The sequence below is a fragment of the Cherax quadricarinatus genome, chromosome 38 (genome assembly GCF_038502225.1).
Source record: "Cherax quadricarinatus isolate ZL_2023a chromosome 38, ASM3850222v1, whole genome shotgun sequence".
Lineage (NCBI taxonomy): Eukaryota > Metazoa > Arthropoda > Malacostraca > Decapoda > Parastacidae > Cherax > Cherax quadricarinatus.
Window position 1 is genome coordinate 29,623,120 of NC_091329.1, and position 25,102 is coordinate 29,648,221.

At 39.8% G+C, this 25,102-nt stretch overlaps 1 protein-coding gene across 4 annotated transcripts in view; it reads left to right on the forward strand.

The window, feature by feature from the left end:
- senju (UDP-galactose transporter senju) overlaps nt 1-25,102 on the forward strand; it is a 344,839-nt gene that overhangs the window by 306,187 nt on the left and 13,550 nt on the right. For 3 of the 4 annotated variants that reach the window (XM_070092211.1, XM_070092210.1, XM_070092213.1), the window contains one exon: nt 17,787-17,930. The exons of the other annotated variant lie outside the window; for it this stretch is intronic. In XM_070092211.1, the coding sequence (XP_069948312.1) occupies nt 17,787-17,930 (144 nt within the window). The remainder of the gene's footprint in view (nt 1-17,786; nt 17,931-25,102) is intronic. 4 annotated transcript variants of the gene reach the window in all.

Genomic DNA, 25,102 nt, shown 5'->3' on the forward strand with positions numbered 1-25,102 from the left:
TAATTATCAGAGTACATGTAAAATAGAGTGGACCCTCTGTTTTCATGATTTTCAATTATCAACAGCTTTTTTTTTTGTAAAAATATAGGCTCTGCTTTCGTTACTTTCCTCTGTTTTCGTCAGTCGTACAGAGCATGCCTGAGTGCCCGTGCATGCACACAAAGCCTCCCACACACTATTCTGAGTCAGTGTGGCATTGTTTCTCAGCAAGTGAACATTACCCTGCGAGGTCACATGAAACATTTCGTAATAATACATTGTTTTTTGCGCTTGTTTATTGTGTGTGACTGCTAAATAAGCCACCATGGGCCCAAAGAAAACTAGTGCCAGCGCTGTGGTACAGAAGGTGAGAAACATGATAGAATTCATGTTGGAGGAGGAAGAGAAGGGAGAATGTGCCTTCTTCAGTGGTTCAGTGATTCTACCATATGTATGATACTAAAGCAGCAGGAGTCGATAAAGGCTATAGTGCCAGCCAGCGATAAAGTGTAGCATTAACAGTGTAGCAAGTAAGTTAAGCAATTAAATGATAGAAAATGGACACAAAGCTAACTCCTTCAATGTTGTTGCAGGTATATAGGGTCACTGACAACGTACACCGCCCTGTGTATCTTCTATCACCCTAAACCAGTGCCAGCATCTCCTCCAAGTGCAAATATTTTTTATTTATAAATTACGTACATTGTTTCAATGTGAATAGTGGTGGTGGCATCTGCTGCTGCCACAACACCAACACCATCACCACCACTCGTTACATACTTAATGACATACATGTATTTTATTCATTCTAGAGGATATACGTATCATGTTTCTATGTTATTTATTTATTTATTTATTTATTAATTTGAACATGATACATTGAAGTACAAAAAAATACAATGGTTAAGTGTGACATGCCAAAGCCCCTTGTATGCAGAGCATTATGGGCAGGCTTAAAATTAACTTAAGAGTAACTAAGCAATGATATATTCAGTGGTAAACATTATTGTAAACAAATAACAATTAAGCAAAAATGAGTATTTCAAAGACAGGTCATATGGTCATTTACTGTGTTGCTGAGCATTCAGTAGAATGGAGTATTCTGTTAGGTAATGTAATTAAAAATAACAAAGTTTAATTGGGTCACAGGTTAAACATTTATGAGATACAATTATTCAGTCTTTATTTAGTTGTGGGTGAGTAAGTGATTTTTAACCCTTTGACTGTTTACGCTGTATAAATACGTCTTACGCGCCACTGTTTCTGACGTATCTATATGCATAAATTCTAACTGCTTCAAATCAAGCAGGAGAAAGCTGGTAGGCCCACATGTGAGAGAATGGGTCTCCATGGTCAGTGTGTGTGAAGGCTTACTCAGCCCTGTAACAACTTCAGACAGTATTACCAAGGCTGGCTCCTCCTCAGGAAAATTAGTGAATAGAAAAAGAAATAATAACAGACAAACATAAACACTTTATTATATAGAAAATATAAAATATAAAACACTTAAATATGAAATATTAATCCTATATTAAAGAAAATGAAAAATGAAAAATATAAATGATAACTGAATTCAACGCTAATATATATAGGGGTGTCTGGTGTTGATGACATTATTGTTGAAATTGTAGCCATTGCTGATGATGGGGGGGTCACAGGTGTTGGTTACAACCCACTGGCTAGTTCTTCACAGTAGAGCCTTGAGTATGCTATCCCGATGACAGGAAAGCAGGTTCTTTACCACTGCAATGATGAGGGGTTACGTCCTGCAATTTCATACAGGTGCACAGGTAATTAAATCCAAAATGGGACGTCTCCAGGACGTTAGTCCGTCTCCTGTTCTTCTCGTTGATTGACAGGTGACCCTCTCTGTCATCCAAGCTGAAAAGATAGACAGGTTACCCACTGCTTAAAAATCACTCTCCATGGCAAGTACAATACCCAAAAGATGTGGTGATTATTACAACAGTCAACCTAGAGCAAGACTGAAAGGACTAAGTTTATTATTGGTCAAAAGTGAAGCTTTCAACCAATAAATCCACTAGAATATAAGGCAGGCATGTACTTACAGTAGTGTTGGGAGCTGTGAGTCGAGTGATTTACTGTTTGACCAGAGCCCCACACGTCGCCTTTCGGAGGGGGGGGAAGAGGGAGGGGAAGGGATAGCGGGAGCTAGACTGACCCTACCTTAACAAGCAGCTGGCAGTCAAACTATCACTTTCAGGGAGGAGGAAAAAAAAGGCGGGAAAAACGGGAGCTTGACTTACCCTACCTTAAGTAGTAGCCGGCAATGAAACTATTGTTACTATATCGCTACTCCTATCTATTGAACTTTTCCCTCACACTCCCCCATACCAAGACTTATAGTCAAGGAGTATAAGAAGAATAGGCGAGGAAAAAGTTCTAACATGTGGAAGTCGCGTAAGGCAACAAATCTTCTACTGACTGTCACGACTTAACCAGTCAGAGAAATAATTGGATGAACCATTGATATACACAATATGGAACTTAAAAGCCTGGAGTGCCAATGTCCACCTCAAGAGGCAACTGTTGGTTCCCTTAAAAGTTTCTAGGTATATCAAAGGTTTGTGGTCCATTTCTAAAATGAATTCTTTTCCCAGCAAATAAAATTTAAGTTTGGAGATACCCCACACAAGAGCCAAACATTCCTTTTCTATTGTGGAGTATCTTGTTTCTGCGGGAAGGAGTTTCCGGCTTAGGAAGCATACAGGGAAGGGAGTACCATCATGGTATTGTAGTAACACTGCACCTAAGCCAGTATTGGAGGCATCAGTTCTCAAACAAAATTTTTATTAATATCTGGAATCTTAAGTATAGGGTCTTTCGAAAAGATACCTTTAATCTCATTAAACTTTTCCCGAATTACATCGGAAAGTTCAAGAGGTTCCTTCACAGACTTTTTAAGGAAGTCTGATAAGATGCCTGTAAGATCGGTAAGGTTCGGGATAAACCGTGCATAAAAATTTACAGAACCAAGAAAGCTTCGCATGAGCTTCTTGGTTTTGGGGAATTTAAATTCTAATAAAGCTTTGATCTTACTGGGGAGAGGCTGCAGAGTGTTATTAGAAAGTATCAGTCCAAGATATCTAATCTTGTTATACCCAAGGAAGCATTTCTTCGGTTTGGCAGTGAGGCCATGTGAGCGTAACCTACGCAAAACTGATGTTAATGTTTGGATATGTTCGCCCCACGTAGATGTCATTACGTAAATGTTATCAAAATAAACTGAAACATTTGGCATATTACCCAAGACCTTTCTCATCAGTCTCACGTAGGTAGCACAGGCAGTTACCAAACCGAAGGGCATAGTTCTATATTGTATCAGTCCTTGGTGTGTAGGAAAAGCGGTGTACTGCTTAGAAGAAGGATCTAACATTACCTGATGATATGCCTGCACAATATCAATCTCTGAAAAGAAGGAAGAGTCATAAAATTTGTGTAGATCGCTATCTATTAAGGGCATAGGCTCAGCATCCCACCGAGTTATAGCATTAAGGCCTGTGAAGTCAATAGCAAGTCTATATGAATTATCCTCCTTCTTAACCATGACTACTGGTGAGCAATATGCAGATACTGAAGGATCAATGATCTTTAGTTTTAATAATTTGTCTACCTCTCGGTCAAATGCATCCCTAAGGTGAACTGGAACTGGGTATAATTTCCGTTTGATAGGATTGTCCGTCAATAAGTCAATCTTATGGACTACCGTGGAGGTAACACCTGGAATATCAGTAAAGACGTCAGAAAAGTTACTCACACATTGAAGTAGTTCATGTCTCTTATGGTCATCCAAAGATTCATTAATATTAATGTTGGTTGCATCCGAGTGGTCAAAAGTCACCAAGTCATGTAGTTCTTCATCATAGTCTAAGTTAGAGGTGTCAATTACGCACACCTTACATTCTTCAGTTGTCATATCAAGTTTGTGTGGAAAAACTAAGTCAAAGTTATTAAGGCAGTTAACCGAATATCTTCAGTAATATTTCTTAAGGATGTTGATATGATAAAGCTTAGGTTTCCCCTTGACTTCTATGAGGTAGTTAACGTTCCCACAAATTTTTAATACCTTATACGGACCTTTCCATGCTACTAATAATTTATTTGACTTAATCGGCAAAAGTACAAGAACTTCATCCCCTACGTTAAAACTTCTCCTCTGACTTTTGGAGTCAAAATAGGTTTTGTACTGGTCCATTGACAAACTTAAGTTTTTCGAAACTATGTCAGAGGTCTCCTCAAGTTTGGATCTAAGGTCAAGGAGAAACTGGTAAGAAGACTGAACCTCAGCATTTACCTCCTCATTAGTCCATAAGTCATGAAGGATGGACAATGGGCCTCTGGCCTGTCTACCATAGAGAAGTTCAAAAGGTGAAAACCCCAAAGAGTCACTGGGAACTTCCCTCATGGCAAACAAAGCACAGGGTAGGTAACGATGCCACTCCTTAGGTTTAAGGGAGCAAAATTTCCTTAAAATGGACTTGAGAATCAAATGCTGGCGCTCAATCCTCCCATTACAGCCGGGATGATAGGGTGTGGTGAAGAGAGGCTTCACTCCCAGAAGTTGGTATAGATGTTGCATTAAGTCAGATGTGAATTGTGTCCCACGGTCAGACAAAATTTCTCTAAGGATGCCCACTCTGGAGAAGATGGACAAAAGGGCTTCAGCCACCTCTGTAGTAGTTATGGTCTTTAAGGGAACGGCTTCAGGGAAACTTGAAGCATAATCAACTAATGTTAATATATATCTATGTCCCCCAGATGAAAGTGGAGATAAAGGACCAACGATGTCAATAGCTACTCTTTCAAAAGGTACCGTAAAGACTAGCATTTTGACCATAGGTACTCGCCTGGTACCTCGGGAGGATGACAGTTGGCAAACTTTACACGATCTACAATAGGGAGTGACATCTGAGGACATTTTTGGCCAAAAATAGGTTTCCCTAATTTTAGTTAAGGTTTTACGATGCGAGAAATGTCCGGCCACTGGCAGGTCATGAGCCATTTTAAGAACAGTCTCTCTGCATTGACTTGGAACAACTAAGATGGAATAGTCTATCTCATCTGAATTTAATTTGAATACTGACTTGTACAAGATACCTTTTATATATTCAAATTTATATGAAAAGTTTTTCCTTTGGATCACTTGATTTTGTTTAGCGGCAATATGGCAATTCTGAAGAGAAGGGCAATTACGTTGTAAATTGACAAAGGAGTCCTTCGATATATCTAAAGGCTTAAAGTCAGGGAAAATCAAAGGATAGACAGTAGGAGAATCCTGGGCTTTGGTCTGAGCCCTAGTCAAGACATTTATGGTATCAGAGGTGATATCTTCACTTTCATCTAACAAGTGAACCGGTGATCCTACTACCTCGCTTTCGAGAGTAGCATCACTGGTTTTTAATCCCACATGAATTTCACGAGACATTGTCTCATCTGAACTTTCGAGGGGCTTCTCCGATCTACAGGAAGAGGATCTGAAACACTTATATCCATCTTTGGTGATGAAAGGTCAACCTCAGAAGGAAGAATGGCACCTTTTACATTACCTATTAGTACGGAGCAAGAAGTGATGGGAGCTAGTACGGCTTCAGACCAACCTGTGAACCATTTAGACCTAATGTAACAACGGATGGTAGGAAAAGTGTCTGTACGGCCCAAGTAGTCTGAAAGTATAGCAGAGGAATGAGTTTCTTTAAGATTAGGGAACAGCTTATCAGAAATTACTATACATGTGCATCCAGTGTCTCGTAAATTGTAGATACATTAAGTCCATTAACTGTTCCTGAACAGAAGGGTGCTTGGTCATTACAGTCTTTAAAACATCTTCCAACTTTTTGGACCTTCTTAGGACAATCTGGACGTTTATGTCCCTTAACACCACACAAATGACAAACAGGAATAAAAGAAGTCATTTTACTTTCCACTAGAGGCTTTGATTTCTTAAGGTCTGATGAACCCTTGCCCTTAGGGTTCGATCCATTTAGGTCTTTATAGGAATTGTGAGCCTCAGCATACAGGTCAGCAGCCTCAGCAACTTCCTCAGCTTTAATCAGGTTACGTTCTCTGATGAATGTTCGTATCTGGTGGGGAAGAGCTGTCAGGAACTGGTCAGCAACCATGAAGTCTCGAAGAGATTCATAACTGTGATCAATTCCTGAACTCTCTATCCAAAAGTCGAACAAACGAAAGAGTGTTACCTGTAGCTGCTGAAAGTTCTGGCCAGGCTGTAAGGTGGCATACCTGAAATCTTTCCTGTAAGAATTTGTGGTTTTTTGATATGCTTTAAGGATCGCCTTCTTCATTAGGTTATAATTACATATAATATCCTGTGACAAAGTTGCATAGATATTCAAAGCGGTACCAGAAAATAACATTCCTAACCTGGTAGCCCAGGTGTCAGCAGGCCATTCACAGAGGGTTGCGGTATTTTCAAACCTGATAATGTAAGAAGTTATGTCTTCCCCCTCTGTGAAGGGAGGTAAATTAGGTGTTGGAATATGTGCACTAGCTGCACGTTGTTCCATTACTCCTTCATCTAATTGCTGTTGTGAGAAAGTTAACTTCTTATTCTCTAATTCAAGGCGAGTTTGTTCGATCTCGCGATCCTTTTCTCTCTCCCTTAACTCATATTCTCTGTCCTTTGCTCTTTCCTCAAGTTCCCTTAATTTAACCTGTTCCTCACATATCTTAGCTTGTTCTTCACGTACTCTAGCTCTCTCCTCACGATCAAGTCTATCACGCTCCTTTTTGTCTTCTCTTTTGATTCTCTCTCCTTTTTCTCTTCTCTTTCGATTCTCTCTCTCTCCTTTTTCTCTTCTCTTTCCTTTCTAACTGTCTTTATTCTCTCTCAATTCTCTCTCTTTCAAGTCTTTCCTGGATCTTAGCACTAATGAAAGATTCTAAATTTTTCCCTGTTATTCCTAACTTACTTCCAGCATTCATCCAAAACTGGTATTCATCCATACTTGCAAGAATAACTTAAACTATCAGGGGAAATGAAACGGGTATTAAAGAAAATGGAGGGTTCAATTCCTGCTCCGCTCAAACTGTAAATAAACCAGAGGGCTCGATCCCTGCTTCAATTAAACCATATGTATTAATTAAAACGAAGGGTTCTATGCCAGCTCCGAGCAAACAGTAAGTAGAATGGGGTCACTTGACCATCCAATCTCACCAACAAATCAAGAGTGTCCTATGACAGTTCCCTTGATATAATAAAGAGCTCAATGAAACAAGTTGTCACTGGAAAATCTCGGGTCCCTAGAGTCTAATCCTCCAAGATGTTTCAAGCTCACAAGAATGGTGGCAGAATTAACTATTATATCCTGCCTGACTTGACTTACAATAAATTGAGACTATAAGAATCACCAAATCTTTTAAATACCTGTACCATAGTCCTACCATAGAGAATGATTACTCATGGCTGGTGGTAACCGTCTGTGGTATGCGGCGTTGAAGTTCCAATGGTAGATTCGAGATGGAGTTGAATCTTGATTCAGTAGAGTTGATCCTGGCAAGGTTGCCACTTGTGAAGGCTTACTCAGCCCTGTAACAACTTCAGACAGTATTACCAAGGCTGGCTCCTCCTCAGGAAAATTAGTGAATAGAAAAAGAAATAATAACAGACAAACATAAACACTTTATTATATAGAAAATATAAAATATAAAACACTTAAATATGAAATATTAATCCTATATTAAAGAAAATGAAAAATGAAAAATATAAATGATAACTGAATTCAACGCTAATATATATAGGGGTGTCTGGTGTTGGTGACACTGTTGTTGAAATCGTAGCCGTTGCTGATGATGGGGGGGGGTCGCAGGTGTTGGTTACGACCCACTGGCTAGTTCTTCACAGTAGATAGAGCCTTGAGTATGCTATCCCGATGACAGGAAAGCAGGTTCTTTACCGCTGCAATGATGAGGGGTTACGTCCTGCAATTTCATACAGGTGCACAGGTAATTAAATCCAAAATGGGACGTCTCCAGGACATTAGTCCATCTCCTGTTCTTCTCGTTAATTGACAGGTGACCCTCTCTGTCATCCAAGCTGAAAAGATAGACAGGTTACCCACTGCTTAAAAATCACTCTCCATGGCAAGTACAATACCCAAAAGATGTGGTGATTATTACAACAGTCAACCTAGAGCAAGACTGAAAGGACTAAGTTTATTATTGGTCAAAAGTGAAGCTTTCAACCAATAAATCCACTAGAATATAAGGCAGGCATGTACTTACAGTAGTGTTGGGAGCTGTGAGTCGAGTGATTTACTGTTTGACCAGAGCCCCACACGTCACCTTTCGGGGGGGGGGAAGAGGGAGGGGAAGGGATAGCGGGAGCTAGACTGACCCTACCTTAACAAGCAGCCGGCAGTCAAACTATCACTTTCAGGGAGGGGGAAAAAAGGCAGGAAAAACGGGAGCTTGACTTACCCTACTTTAACTAGTAGCCGGCAATGAAACTATTGTTACTATATCGCTACTCCTATCTATTGAACTTTTCCCTCACAGTGTGCACCATTTAAAAAAAATCGGGGAGCCAGTGGTGCATTGTGGGAATGCCATTTCCGTTGTCCTTTTTCAGCATGCCTAGCAGTAAGAAATATGTGATTCCCCAGCAAATCTGGGACTCTTCCCAAGTGATGCTCTAGCACAGATTGAAGTGTCAGTGAAGATCAGTTTCATGGTTTTGAGGAGTTTGAGACCAAAAGCAATGCCGACGAGGTGGAGTAGGAGTAGGAGGAGTAGGAGTAGGAGGAGGAGTAGGAGGAGGAGGAGGAGTAGGAGGAGGAGGAGGAGGAGTAGGAGGAGGAGGAGGAGTAGGAGGAGGAGAAGGAGGAGTAGGAGGAGGAGGAGGAGGAGGAGGAGGAGGAGTAGGAGGAGGAGGAGGAGTAGGAGGAGGAGGAGGAGGAGGAGGAGGAGTAGGAGGAGGAGTAGGAGGAGGAGTAGGAGGAGGAGTAGGAGGAGGAGGAGGAGTAGGAGGAGGAGGAGTAGGAGCAGGAGTAGGAGGAGGAGGAGGAGTAGGAGGAGGAGGAGTAGGAGGAGGAAGAAGAAGAAGAAGAAGAAGAAGAAAAAGAGGAAGAAGAAAAAGAGGAAGTAGAAGAAGAAGAGGAAGAAGAAGAAGAGGAAGAAGAAGAGGAAGAAGAGGAGGAGGAAGAAAGAAGAAAAAAGAAAAAGAAGAGGAGGAGGAGGAAGAATAATAATATGTTCCCTTGAAGTATGAAAAACAGTTCACACCATGACAGTGACAAGATGAGGTGAGATAACATCTGATAAGAGCTGACGTTTGATGAGCATAAACGAGGGTGGAGGGAGGGTGCAGCTGATAAGAAAAGATTAGATGACCATCCCCCTCCCTTTGTTTTTGCTGGTACACAAACATTTCTGTCTGTCTATTTGTCTGTCTGCCAAGCTCCCCGTCTATCTGTCTAGCTCTGTCTCAGTGAGAGCCACAAGACTGTGTCATCATCACGTTTACTCACATCTTCAAGCAGAGTATAGCACTTTGTCTGGATTTCTTGGGTTATCCTAGGTAATTTACACTATGTATACTTGTATTTATGTGTACCTGTGAGACAGAGATAGACAGACAGATAGAAAGAGAGACAGATTGAAAGAGATAGAATGAGGGAGAAAGATAATTAGATAGAATGGAGGGGAAGCAGCATCCGACCCCATTGTTTTGACAGGCGGTAGGGGGAGTGAGTAATGAGACAATGTCATTTTGACAGCTGCCGACTCCTGACTCAAAACAATTATAAGCCACACACTCGCACCCAAGACAAGCTTGCTGAATGGAGATAATAGCAGTTACATGAAAGTATCTAGTGACTATATATGTGTATATATATTATAGAAACCAGAAGCAAGAAGGGAAGGCAGGAATGAAGGAAAGGAATGCAAGAAAGGAATGAAGGAAAGGAATGCAGGAAAGGAATGAAGGAAAGGAATGAAGGAAAGGAATGAAGGAAAGGAATGAAGGAAAGAAATGAAGGAAAGGAATGAAGGAAAGGAATGAAGGAAAGAAATGAAGGAAAGGAATGAAGGAAAGGAATGAAGGAAAGGAATGAAGGAAAGGAATGAAGGAAATGAATGAAGGAAAGGAATGCAGGAAAGGAATGCAGGAAAGGAATGAAGGAAAGGAATGCAGGAAAGTAGAAAGGAAGGAATGATGACACACGACCATTTACCTAGGATAACTACATAACACAACTGCCTGCTAATACTTGGAAGAAAACTGCTCAGACGAGGTGTTTTGTCTTTGCACATAAAAAAAAAAGTCCACAAAAATGCACACACACTGGTTTTATGTGTGAGGAGTGTAAAACACCATTGTGTATGAAAACATGTTTCAAAGAGTTCCACAAGCTGCAGAACTTCTAGGAATATGTTCGGTGACTGTACATTGGTATATATATTACAGAACAATAGTAATGAACAGTTTTTTTTATTGTTTGTTTTTGTAAACAAGTTTTGTAAACAATATATTGATAATTATGTTTGTGTGCTTATTGTGTTGTATACAACGAGTGTATATGTGTACATTGCACCTTACTTTGGTCTCATAGGCCACATAAGTTATGTGAAAAAATAAAATAGTGAAAAAACAAAAAACCTTCAAATACAAGTAAACTAAAGTTTACCAGGTGAGCGGCAGTTGCCGCTGTTGCCATACGCGGCTCATTTTCTGCAAACTTCACAGCTCTATATCTCGGTAAGTACTGATGGCAAAAAAATTTTTTGGGGAATAAAACACTCAGAAAAATAATCTTAACATTTTCATAAGAAATTTTTTTTTTTTCGTATATTTTGAGACATAGAATGACAGTTTCAGAAAGGGGCCTGCGACAGTCTAAGGGTTAAGAAAGCTATCATACTGATAGCTCTCTTTGTTACCCCAGTCCACAGATGATAAATGTTCTCTAAGCCCATTGAAATCTGCTAAGCAAAAATCTGGGACCATTATTGAATTATCCCTACTATCATACTTCCATTGATTTGTGATAACTTGTGCCGAGTTCCTCTGTAATTTCTAAATTATTAACAAGGGTTTCCTTGTTTACCAAAACCAAGTCAAGCAGGTTATTTCCCCTTGTAGGCTCTGTCACAAACTGCTTCAAAAAACAATCCTGAACTACTTCTCTGAAGTCGTTAAATTCTAAATTCCCAGTCAAGAAATTCCAATCAATATGACGAAAGTTAAAGTCTCCTAGAATTACTACATTATCGTGCCTTGTGGCCTTAACAATTTCCTCCCATGGTAGTCTCCCTTAGTCTCTCTCTAAGTTTGGGGGACAGTATATCACTCCTAAAATCAATTTTTCATGCCCCTCTGAAAATTCTATCCAAACAGACTCTGTATGTGCTACTTCAGACTTAATACCCATTTTTATGCAACAGTTCAAGTAATTTCAGATATACAGTGCTGCCCCACCCCCTTTCCTGATACTTGTATCTACTTGGAACAATTTACAACCCTGAATGTGACATTCTGCAGACATGTCCCAACTTTTTTAATTAAACCACGTCTCCGTTATGGCAAATACATCAATGTTACCTGCACTAGCAACTAATCTCAACTCGTCCATCTTATTCCTAGCACTACGGCTATTAGCATAATGTATATTTAAAGACCCTTCTTTTTCTTTACCCTTTCTGCTCATTTCTGTTTTTCCACTAGACCTATTACTGTCCTTGTCACCAAGTGCCACTGGCTTTCCAATATCCACCTCATTCTGCCTATTACTAGTTACCCTAGAACTCATAATATTACTACACTGGAACTTCACTGATTTCCCACCAAAACCCATACCACTAACTATTCCTAGATTAAAGTCCTAATAGCTCCCTCCACTGCAGTTGTCAGTGCCCCCACCCCAGATCTAGATAAGTGAACCCCATCCCTGGCATACATGTCATTTCTGCCATAGAAGAGGTCCCAATTGTCAATGAATGTTACTGCATTTTCCTCACAGTAGACAGCAACCACCCAGGGAGGTACTACCGTCCTGCCAAGTGAGTGTAAAACGAAAGCCTGTAATTGTTTTACATTATGGTAGGATTGCTGGTGACTTTTGTGTATCTCATAAATATGCAAGATTACACGTACGTCTTGCTGCTTCTACTTACACTTAGGTCACACTAAACATACATGTACATGTTTATTTATACACACTCATCTGAGTTTTCTTTGATTTTATCTTAGTTCTTGTTTTTATTACTTTTCCTTTTATTTCCATGGGGAAGTGGAATAAGAATCTTTCCTCCGTAAGCCATGCGTGTTGTAAAAGTCAACTAAAATGTCGAGAACAATGGGCTGGTAACCCCTTTTCCTGTAATAATTACTAAAAAGAATAAGAAGAAGATAATTGTCAAAGTGGGAAGTCTGAATGTGTGTGGATGTTGTGCGAATGATAAGAAAGAGATGATTGTGGATGTTATGAATGAGAAGAAGCTGGATGTCCTGGCTTTAAGTGAAACAAAGCTGAATGGGGCGGGAGAGTTTCAGTGGAGAGGAATAAATGGGATTAGGTCAGGGGTTTCACACAGAGTTAGAGCTAAAGAAGGAGTAGCAATAATATTGAAGGATAAGCTATGGCAAGAAAAGAGGGACTATAAATGTATTGATTCAAGGATTATGTGGAGTAAAATAAAGGTTGGATGTGAGAAGTGGGTTATAGTAAGCGTATATGCACCTGAGGAAGAGAGAAGTATAGAGGAGAGAGAGGGATTTTGGGAAATGTTGAGTGAATGCATGGGGAGTTTTGAACCAAGTGTGAGAGTACTTGTGGTTGGGGATTTTAATGCTAAAGTGGGTAAAAATGTTGTGGAGGGAGTAGTAGGTAAATTTGGGGTGCCAGAGGTAAATGAAAATGGTGAGCCTTTAATTGAGTTATGTGTAGAAAGAGGTTTGGTAATAAGTAATACATAATTTATAAAAAAGAGATTTATTTTATGAAAAAGAGGATAAATAAATATACAAGGTATGATATAGCATGTAATGAAAGTAGTTTGTTAGATTATGCATTGGTGGATAAAAGGCTGATGGGTAGGCTCCAGGATGTACATGTTTATAGAGGGGCAACTGATATATCGGACCATTTTCTAGTTGTAGCTACAGTTAGAGTAAGAGGTAGATGGGATAAGAGGAAAATGGCAACAACAAGTAAGAGAGAGGTGAAAGTGTATGAACTAAGGGAGAAGGAAGTTTGGGTGAAGTAGTATAAGCAACTATTGGCAGAAAGGGGGGCGGGTGCAAGTATTAGTAGCGGGGGGGTTGAAGAGGGTTGGAATAGTTTTAAAAATGCAGTATTAGAATGTGGGGCAGAAGTTTGTGGTTATAGGAGGGTGGGTGCTGGAGGAAAGAGGAGTGATTAGTGGAATGATGAAGTAAAGGGTGTGATAAAAGAGAGAAAGGTAGCTTATGAGAGGTATTTACAAAGCAGAAGTGTTATAAGAAGAGTAGAGTATATGGAGAGTAAAAGAAAGGTGAAGAGAAAGTGGTGAGAGAGTGCAAAAGGAGAGCGGATGATTGAGTGGGAGAGGCACTGTCAAGAAATTTTAATGAAAATAAGAAAAAAATTTGGAGTGAGTTAAACATGTTAAGAAAGCTTAGGGAACGAATGGATTTTTCAGTTGAAAACAGAATAGGGGAGTTAGTAGATGGGGAGATGGAGGTATTGGGTAGATGGTGAGAATATTTTGTGGAACTTTTAAATGTCGACGAAGAAAGGGAGGCTGTAATTTCATGCACTGGCCAGGGAGGTATACCATCTTTTAGGAATGAAGAAGAGCAGGATGTGAGTGTGGGGGAGGTGCGTGAGGCATTACGTAGAATGAAAGGGGGTAAAGCAGCTGGAACTGACGGAATCACGACAGAAATGTTAAAAGCAGGGGGGACATAGCGTTGGAGTGGTTGGTATTTTTGTTTAATAAATGTATGAAAGAGGAGAAGGTACCTAGGGATTGGCAGAGAGCGTGTATAGTCCCTTTATATAAAGGGAAGGGGGACAAAAGAGATTGTAAAAATTATAAAGGAATAAGCTTACTGAGTATACCAGGAAAAGTGTACGGTAGGGTTATTATTGAGAGAATTAGAGGTAAGGCAGAATGTAGAATAGCGGATGAGCAAGGAGGTTTTAGAGTGGGTAGGGGATGTATAGATCAAGTGTTTACATTTTCACATATATGTGAACAGTATTTAGATAAAGGTAGGAAGTTTTTATTGCATTTATGGATTTAGAAAAAGCATATGATAGAATGGATAGGAGAGCAATGTGGCAGATGTTGCAAGTACAGTGGACCCCCGGTTAACGATATTTTTTCACTCCAGAAGTATGCTCAGGTGCCAGTACTGACCGAATTTGTTCCCATAAGAAATATTGTGAAGTAGATTAGTTCATTTCAGACCCCCAAACATACACGTACAAACGCACTTACATAAATACACTTACATAATTGGTCGCATTCGGAGGTAATCGTTATGCGGGGGTCCACTGTATATGGAATAGGTGGTAAGTTACTAAATGCTGTGAAAAGGTTTTATGAGGTTAGTGAGGCTCAGGTTAGGGTGTGTAGAAGAGAGGGAGACTACTTCCCGGTAAATGTTGGTCTTATACAGGGATGTGTAATGTCACCATGGTTGTTTAATATATTTATAGATGGGGTTGTAAAAGAAGTAAATGCTAGGGTATTCGGGAGAGGGATGGGATTAAATTATGGGGAATTAAATACAAAATTGGAAGTGACACAGTTACTTTTTGCTCATGATACTGTGCTTATGGGAGATTCTAAAGAAAAGTTGCAAAGGTTAGTGGACAAATTTAGGAGTGTATGTAAAGGTAGAAAGTTGAAAGTGAACGTAGAAAAGAGTAAGGTGATGAGGGTATCAGATGATTTAGATAAAGAAAAATTAGGGAGGCAGAGTATGGAAGAAGTGAATGTTTTCAGATATTTGGGAGTTGATGTGTCAGTGGATGGATTTGTGAAGGATGAGGTTAATCATAGAATTGATGAAGGAAAAATAGTGAGTGATGCATTGAGGTATATGTGGAGGCAAAGAAGGGAATGTATGAAAGTATAGTAGTACCAACACTCTTATATGGGTGAGAAGCTTGGGTTGTAAATGCAGCAGCGAGGAGGCGGTTGGAGGCAGTGGAGATGTCCTGTCTAATGGCAATGTGTGGTGTAAATATTATGCAGAAAATTCGGAGTGTGGAACTTAGGAGAAGGTGTGGAGTAAATAAAAGTATTAGTCAGAGGGCTGAAGAGGGTTTGTTGAGGTGGTTTGGTCACTTAGAGAGAATGGATCAAAGTAAAATGACATGGAGAGCGTATTAATCTGTAGGACAAGGAAGGTAGGGTAGGGATCGTCCTTGAAAAGGTTGGAGGGACATGGTAAAGGAGGAGGTGTGGGCGAGGGGTCTGGACTTCTAGCAAGCATGCTTGAGCGTGTTAGATAGGAGTGAATGGAGACGAATGGTGTATGGGTCCTGACGAGCTGTTGGAGTGTGGGCAGGGTAATATTTAGTGAAGGGATTCAGGGAGCTCGGTTATTTTATATAATCGGACTTGAGTCCTGGAAATGGGAAGTACAATGCCTGCACTCTAAGGGAGGGGTTTGGGATATTGCTAGTTTGGAGGGATATATTGTGTATTTTTATATGTATATACTTCTAAACAGTTATATTCTGGGCACCTATGCAAAAACAGTGATTATGTGTGAGTGAGGTGAAAGTGTTGAATGATGAAAGTATTTTATTTTTGGGGATTTTCTTTCTTTTTTGGTCACCCTGCCTCGGTGGGAGACAGTCGACTTGTTGAAAAAAGAAAAAATTGTCCAGCCAGCAATTGACACCAATTGCCCTGGACAACCATTCATTTCCAACCCCTCTCCTTGGCAAAATGTCACATATGACAGGGTTCCCACCCTTCCTCCTAATTATCTCTATTTCTGACCTATTCCTACTAATCATGTCCTCACTCCTGCGTCTGCCAACATTGTTGCCTCCAACACTGAGACAGATAATAGGATTGCTCCCATTACCTCTCATGATGTCATCCAGATGACTAACAATATCCTTCATCTCAACTCCTTCTCCTTCAAGCAGAAGGCCCTATCCATGTACCTAACCTGGCTATCCCCAACAACAACAATGTTTTTACCTTCCTTGGCGTCGTTCATCGTGATGTTCCCAGTAGTCGACTCACATTCATCAGGTAGCACAGAAATGGGTTCGATGTTTCCACAACAGTTTCCTGGATCTTCGTTGATTCTACCATTCCATTCATCCTCTTGATCCTTGACTTTGTTCTATGCCACTGTCCTGGTTCCTTTCTCTGCTTGAGGATTCTCAACAGGAGGATTAGTACAAATCTTTTTGTTTTCCTCAGTCAGTTGCTGTATCTCAAGCTTAGCCATCCTCAGTTCTTCCTTTAGCTGCTGGTAGAGTTGCTCATGAGAGGACATCTTTTTCAGATTCACAGAGAGCACACAAGACACATCTTCACAGAGTTACGTATAGGTCACCACTGAAGTACGGGTCACCACTGTACCTTTTCTAGAAGGGACCCTAAAAAATACCTTCTCAAATCCATCCATATACATTTGCCCAACCTGTTTTTTATGGTACCCAAGCCATAGCTTTTGTAACCTTTCTTATATACTAGCTGACTTTTCCACCACATGTATAACTACAGCTACTACTAATAACCAGTATCGGCAATATTCTAAGGTTTGACTTGTGTCCATTTTGACTTACGACCGGTTAATTGAAACCAACCTCGGTCGTAAGTCGGATGGTACCTGTATTTTCTCCTGCCTCCCAAGAGCCAGGAATTCCGCTGGAATGGATTAATGGCATTTCAGTTAATTTCAGCGAGGAAAATTTATTTGATTTTTGAGCAAATTGAGTTACGAGCTCACTCACGGAATGAATTAAACTCATAAGTCAAGGTACCACTGTACTGCATTTACCATGACAGGTGTCTGTCATTGCTATCATTGTACTGCATTTACCATGACAGGTATCTGTCATGGTAAATGAAGTGTATAAGTGGATGACGCTCATAAACAAAGGAGATATTAATAAAGTACTGAGGGTGTCGAACCAGGTAAGAACCAGAAATAATGGATTTAAGTTGGATAAATTTAGATTTAGAAAGGACATATGTAAGTACTGGTTTTCTAACAGAGTTGTGGATGCATGGAACAATCTTCCCAGTCGGATGATCGAGGCTAGGACCTTGGGTAGCTTTAACCCTTAAACGGTCCAAACATATATATACGTTCACGCGCGTAGCGCCCCAAACGTATATATACGTTTTCTTTGTCATTCATTCAACATTGCCACAATAAGCCAGAGTCACCTAGACATGAGAGAATGGGTGTGTGCACTCACTGTGTTCCATATTAAAATAATTGGGGATGCCTGGGTACCATATGCTCTTTTTTCCTTTTAAAAGAAAAGATTTCTTTTTTCCTCAAAAAATTTGGGGCGCTACGCAAGTGAACGTATATATACGTTTGGACCGTTTAAGGGTTAAAAAGAGAGTGGACAAATATATGAGTGGGAGGGGCTGGGTTTGATTGGTGTCATTGGGTACGGGAGTAAATTCTTGGGTTGCTTTGGGTAGAGGTCGTTTTGATAAGGACCTGCCTTGTATGAGCCAGTAGGCCTTCTGCAGTGTTCCTCCATTCTTATGTTCTTATTGCTATCATTGTACTGCATTTACCATGACAGGTGTCTGCCATTGCTGTAATTGTACTGTGTTTATATTGACAGGTGTGGCAGCTGTCTGTTATTGCCATCATTCTCAACAATGCTGCAGTTGGCATTGTAACCAGCTTTTTCCTCAGAAGTTTGAACTCTATCCTCAAAACATTTGCTTCTGCTCTTGAACTGATGTTCACAGCAGTTTTATCATGGGTAAGTTCCACTCTAATATTTACTCTAAGCCCTTCTTATAACTAACTTCCATATAATGAACTTTTAAAATTACAGGCAAGAGTAGACAGGAGTTAGTAGATAGGTGTTAGGAGACAGGTGTTAGTAGGCAGGTGTCAGTAGACAGGTGTTAGTAGACAGGTGTTAGTTCACTTTGTGAGCACTGGGAATACTTTAATAACTAGCAGTGTCAGTGGTTATAAACAACACCTCACACACACAAGCAAGCGCATGTGTATGCACACACACGCACATGCACACACACACACACACACATGTGCATGTACACCCACACATACACATGCATGCACACACACACACACATGTGCATGCACACACACACACACACACGTGCATGCACACACACACACACACGTGCATGCACACACACACACACACACACACACACACACACACACACACACACACACACACACACACACACACACACACACACACACACACACACACATGCACACACACACACATGCACACACACACACATGCACATACACACACACACACACACACACACACACACACACACACACACACACACACACACACACACACACACACACACACACCACAGTGATGTAGTGGAGGCAGGAACCATACATAGTTTTAAGACAAGGTATGACAAAGCTCAGGGAGCAGAGAGAGAGAGAGAGAGAAGACCTAGTAGCGATCAGTGAAGAGGCGGGGCCAGGAGCTGAGTATCGACCCCTGCAACCACAGTTAGGTGAGTACACACACACACAAAAAAAAAATACAGCAAGGAATTGACAAGGTGGACAGAGACAGGATGTACCAGAGATAGGACACAAAAACAAGGTGTCACAATTGGAAATTTAGACTCGGCTGAGTCAAAAGGATATTACAAAGCATTTCTTCAGTCACAGAGTTGTCAGAAATGGAATAGTCTGGCAAGTGATGTAGTGGAGGCAGGAATCATACATAGTTTTAAGACAAGGTTTGATGTAGCTCATTGAGCAGGGAGAGAAAGGACCTAGTAGCAATCAGTGAAGAGGTGGGGCCAGGAGCTATGACTTGAACCCTGCAACTACAATTGAGTACACACACACATACATTCACACATACACTCCTGTGTCACAAACCTACTGGAGTTCTATGACAGGGTGACAGCAGTAAGACAAGAGAGAGGGGTGGGTAGATTGCATTTTCTTGAACTGTAAGAAGGTGTTTGAAACAGTTCCACACAAGAGATTAGTGCAAAAGCTGGAGGACCAGGCAGGGATAACAGAGAAGGCACTGCATTGGACTAGGGAATACCCGTCAGGAAGACAACAGCGAGTTATGGTACGTGGCAAGGTGTCAGAGTGGGCACCTGTGATGAGTGGAGTTCCACAGGGGTCAGTCCTAGAACCGGTGCTGTTTCTAGTACAGTGGTACCCCAAGTTTCGGCTATAATTCATTCCAGAAGGCTCTTCGAGTGCTGTTACCAAACGAATTTGTCACTATAAGGAATAATGTAAATTAGATTAGTCCGTTTCAGACCCCCAAAAATACACTTACAAAAGGACTTACAGTAATAGACTTACATAATTGTTAGAGTTGGGAGCTGTACGAAACTCAGGGTACCACTGTATTTGTAAATGACATGACAGAAGGAATAGACTCAGAAGTGTCCCTGTTTGCATATGACATGAAGTTGATGAGAAGAATTCAGTCGGACAAGGACCAAGCAGAACTACAAAGGGATCTGGACAGGCTGCAGGCTTGGTCCAGCAACTGGCTCCTGGAGTTGAACCCCACCAAGTGCAAAGTCATGAAGATTGGGGAAGGGCAAAGAAGACCGCAAACAGAGTACGGTCTAGGGGGCCAGTGACTACAAACCTCATTTAAGGAAGAGGATCTTGGGGTGAGTATAACACCAGGCACATCTCCTGAGGTGCACATCAACCAAATAACTGATGCAGCATACGGGCACCTAGCAAACCTAAGAACAACATTCAGATATCTTAATAAGGAATTGTTCAGGAACCTGTACACCGTGTACGTTAGGCCTATATTGGGGTATGCAGCTCCAGTTTGGAACCCACACCTAGCCAAGCACATAAGGAAACTAGAGATCATGCAAAAGTTTGCAACAAGACTAGTCCCAGAGCTAAGGGGCATGTCCTATGAGGAGAGGTTAAGGGAAATCAACCTGACGACACTGGAGGAGAGGAGAGATAGGGGGGATATGATAATGACATATAAAATTCTGAGAGGAATTGAAAAGGTGGACAGAGACTAGATGTTCCAGAGATGGGACACAGCAACAAGGGGTCAGAGTTGGAAGTTAAAAGCTCAGGTGAGCCACAGAGATGTTAGGAAGTATTTCTTCAGTCATAGAGTTGTCGGGGAGTGGAATAGTCTGGAAAGTGAGGTAGTGGAGGCAGGTACCATACATAACTATAAGAAGAGGTATGATAAACCTCATGGAGCAGGGGGAGAGTGGGACCTAGTAGCAACCAACAAAGAGGTGGGGCCAGGTGCTGTGACTCTACTCCTGCAACCACAATTGAGTACACACACACAGAGGTTGCTGTGACACTAGTGGATGGCTTTTTGTTAACATATTGTACCTTGTGTACAGCATATTCAACATCACGTTAGTGTTACCTGTTTTCATGCCAACTTTAAAAATATAAATTAGTTTTATAAAACCAGTCATTAGTATTGAACAAATACCTGTGTAATAGGAATAATCTGCACAAGTATAAGATATAAGGTTTGGTAGCTACACAGCCTCTATTGTTAATACTGAATTTGGAGTTATGCTGGACCTTCTCACTTCTCAGTCTGGTCTCATTCCTCATTAATTAAAGATCATTTGTGTTCATCCTTCTTGGATTATGAGGTGACTTATATGCATAATGATTGGCAGTTCAACAATCTGACTAATAATGATTTTCTATCAGTATCTGAACAATTTCAATGAGAGTGTTTATTTATTTATTTATTTATTTATTTCAATTTGTGCACACATACAGAGGTACAAAAAAAATACAGGTAAGAGCAGTATGCCAAAGCCACTTATACTATGCATAGCATTACGGGCTGGCTTAAAATTAACTTAAGATTAACTAAGCAATGATGAAATCAGTGATAAAACATTAATGTAAACAGATTACTATAAAGCACAAGTGAGTATTACAAAGACAGGTCATATTGTTGCATTCAGTTAGGTAGTGATTCTGTTAGGTAGTGTATTTAAAAAATAATAAAGTTAGATTCGGTTTTAGGTTTAACATTTATATGATATAATTGTGAGAAACATTTAAGATATACAATTTATAAGGTTCAGTTATTCAGTATTTATTTGGTTTTGGGTGAGTAAGTGATCTTTGAGAAGAGACTTGAATTTATAATCAGGTAGTGTTTCTTTTATATTTACAGGTAATGAATTCCAGATTTTAGGGCCTTTTATGTGCATTGAGTTTTTGCATAGTGTGAGATGGACACGAGGAACATCAAAGAGTGATCTGTGCCTTGTGTTATGGTCATGTGTTCTGTTGAGGTTGGCAAGGAGATGTTTGAGGGGAGGGTTAATATCAGAGTTAAGTGTTCTATGTATGTAATAGGTGCAGTAATAAGTATGGATGTTTTGTATGGTGAGTAGGTTTAGTGTATTGAATATTGGTGGAGTGTGCTGCCTGTAGTGAGAATTTGTTATCATTCTAACTGCAGCCTTTTGTTGAGTAATTAGTGGTCTGAGATGGTTAATTGTTGTTGAGCCCCATGCACAAATTCCATAGGTGAGATAGGGGTAAATAAGAGAGTGATATAGGGCCAGGAGGGCTGACTGTGGAACATAGTACCGTATCTTCGATAGTATGCCTACAGTCTTGGAAATTTTCTTAGAGATGTGTTGTATATGTGTATGAAATTTGAGTCTATTATCAAGGTGGATTCCTAAGAATTTTCCCTCTGTTAGTTTTGTGATAGGTGATCCGTTTATCATTATGTTAAGAGGGACATCTGTAGCTCTGTTACCAAACTGAATGAAGTAGGTTTTGTCAATGTTTAGTGTAAGTTTGTTAGTCCTCATCCAGGTAGATATTTTCTGTAATTCGGTATTTACAGTATTGGCTAGCGTGACTGGGCTCGGGTGAGAGAATACGTATGTAGTGTCATCTGCAAATAGTGTGGGTTTGAGTAATTGCGAAGCATTTGGAAGGTCATTTATGTATAGGAGAAAGAGAAGAGGGCCAAGGACACTTCCCTGTGGGACACCAACTGTAATTGGTTGCGCAGAAGAGTTTGCCCCATTTGCGTACACATATTGGCTTCTGTTGCTGAGGTATGACTTGAGGTAGTTGAGGGAGTGCCCTCTTATACCATAGTGTGACAATTTTACGTGGAGCAAGTCATGGTCAACTGTATCAAAAGCTTTACGTAAGTCAATGAAGATCCCCAGTGGGACTTCTTTTTTCTCTATTGCAGTGTATATATGTTCTAGCATGTGTATAATAGCATCATTAGTATTTTTATTAGGCCTGAATCCAAATTGGCAGGGGTTGAGTATGTTTTGGGAGATAAGGTAGGAGTAGATTCGTTTATGAATTAATTTTTCAAAGATTTTTGAGAGAGGGTGTAAGTTGGATATTGGCCTATAGTTATTCAACTCTGTTTGGTCTCCTCCTTTGTGGATCGGGGTGACCCTTGCTATTTTGAGTACTGTAGGGAAGGTGGAGGATTCAATGGATTTGTTAAAGAGTGTAGCAATGATTGGTGATAGCACTTGTGACACTTTTTTGTATATAAAGGGTGGTAAGGTATTTAAATCTCCTGCCTTGTTTTTTAGTGCGTTGATAATAAGGAAGACTTCATATGGGTTAGTCGGAGCTAGGAACAGAGTGTTCGGGTAGTTGGCGGTGAGGTAGTCATTTGGTGGGGTATCTGAGCTTGGGATTTTATTGGCAAGGTTTTGTCCTATAGTGGAGAAGAAATCATTGAGTCTGTTTGCTGTTTCTGTTGGTGGGAGTTGGGGTTCATCTGATTTTGCTAATTTTATTTCGCTATTTCGTGATATCTTTTTTGTTCCCAGAATTTCTGATAGGGTTTTCCAGGTCTTTTTTATATCACCTCGTAAGTTGGATAATCTGTTCTCATAATACAATTTTTTTGCCCTTCTTATCAGGCTGGTTAGGATTGACGAGTAACGTTTTGTTTGGTCTCTGGTTATGTGACCCATTCTGTACTGTTTTTCATATTGGTGTTTTGTATTTATGGATTTGAGAATGCTGGGTGTTAGCCAGGGACTGTTCAGTCTCTTTGCTGTCATCTGTTTAGTTTTTTTAGGGCAGTGCTTGTTATAGAGGTATTGGGTCTTTTTTAGAAAATTATTAATACATTCGTCAATATCTGTATAGGTTTCTAGCTCAGTGTGCCAATCGATGTTTGCTATTGCTGTTGTGAAGTTATTAATGGCTGCCTCATTGTGAAGTCTGAAGGTGACTTTAGTAGTGTCTTGGGGTAGTTTACCAAGAGTTGTTATGAGGAAAGTAGTTGTTGTGAGAGGTTTTTGTAGGTACTTGGATTTGAATTTAGCTATTATATATTCCCCATGTTCATCCCTTGTGCAAGTATTAGTGATACATTGTAGTTGGTCTGAGTAGTATATGGCTGTGCCACCCCCTTGTTGGTCTGGCCTACAGTTGTGTATGGCTGTGTATCCAGGAATGGAATAGACATCTGTACTATCAGGCTTTAGCCAGGTTTCAGTTAGTGTAATGATGGACATATTGGCATGTAAGGAATTTAGTAATGCTATGAGGTCATCGTAATGCTTGCTTAAAGATCTGATATTGTAGTTAAAGATAGTTATGTTGTTGTTGGCACTGAGAAGTGCCTTTGATTGCTCTGCAGTGTAGTAATTACAGTAACTGTTTGATTCATTTAAGTCATTAGATAAGAGGTTGGTATCAGGATCAATGCTTGTAATCATAAGATTTGTAGTGAATCTATAGTTTGAATTAAGTATAAAACAAAGTAAATAGTCTTAAGCTAAAAAAATAGCACCTAGATTATTTAACAAATGTAAAATAGTGAGCTAAGGGACTAATACAAATAAAGTGATGATCAAATAGTGGAGCTTGGGAATATGGTAGTAGGTAGTACTATAAAGGTAATTTTTTAAAGTTAGAATTATAGTATAAAATTATATTATAAAAGGGACTAATATAGGTTGTGGTGAACAATAAAGTGGTAATCAAATAAATGAGCTTTGGAATATAATGGCAAAATTGTGAACTTATTCTACTTTAGCACCTAAGAATAGCACCTTGATTATTTTAACAATTGTGAATATATAAACTAGGATAGTTATATAAAGCTAAAATAAAGGAGAAAATATATAAGGGACTAAAATTAAGTAATGGTAAGCAAAGTTAAATCTACAGATGGTAGGAATTATAATATAAACTTATAATATAAAAATACAAATTGAAATGGTACTTGCAATTGCACTAGAGTCTGGTATAGGTTGTTGACAAGATCAAGATTATAACTAGATTTAAATTGACAAAATAAAATTCACAATTAAAGTACCAAAAGAATGATAGTAAAAAAATAACAGTGGTAATGTCTTGTGTAGTAATAAAATATCAAAAAATTTCAGTGAAGATGTCATCTTCCTCAAGTGGATACATTTAACAACTTTAAATTGGAATGAAAATCAAAGGAATTGCTTTAAAAAATATTTTATCTTTAATTCTCATCATAATTGCTTTGTGTTTTTTATCAGTTTATCTGTATCTTTGTTGAAGCAGATGGGGAATTATCACAGATCTCCTCTCTTTTTTGAGAGTACTGAATTGCATTACCATAACATTAAATTTGCCATCTCATCCCGTGCAAACTTCAACTTCCCCCTCATCTCATCCCATACAAACTTCAACTTCCCCCTCATCTCATCCCATACAAACTTCAACTTCCCCCTCATCTCATCCCATACAAACTTCAACTTCCCCCTCATCTCATCCCATACAAACTTCAACTTCCCTCTTATCTCATCCCATGCAAACTTCAACTTCCCCCTCATCTCATCCCATACAAACTTCAACTTCCCCCTCATCTCATCCCATACAAACTTCAACTTCCCTCTCATCTCATCCCGTGCAAACTTCAACTTCCACCTCATCTCA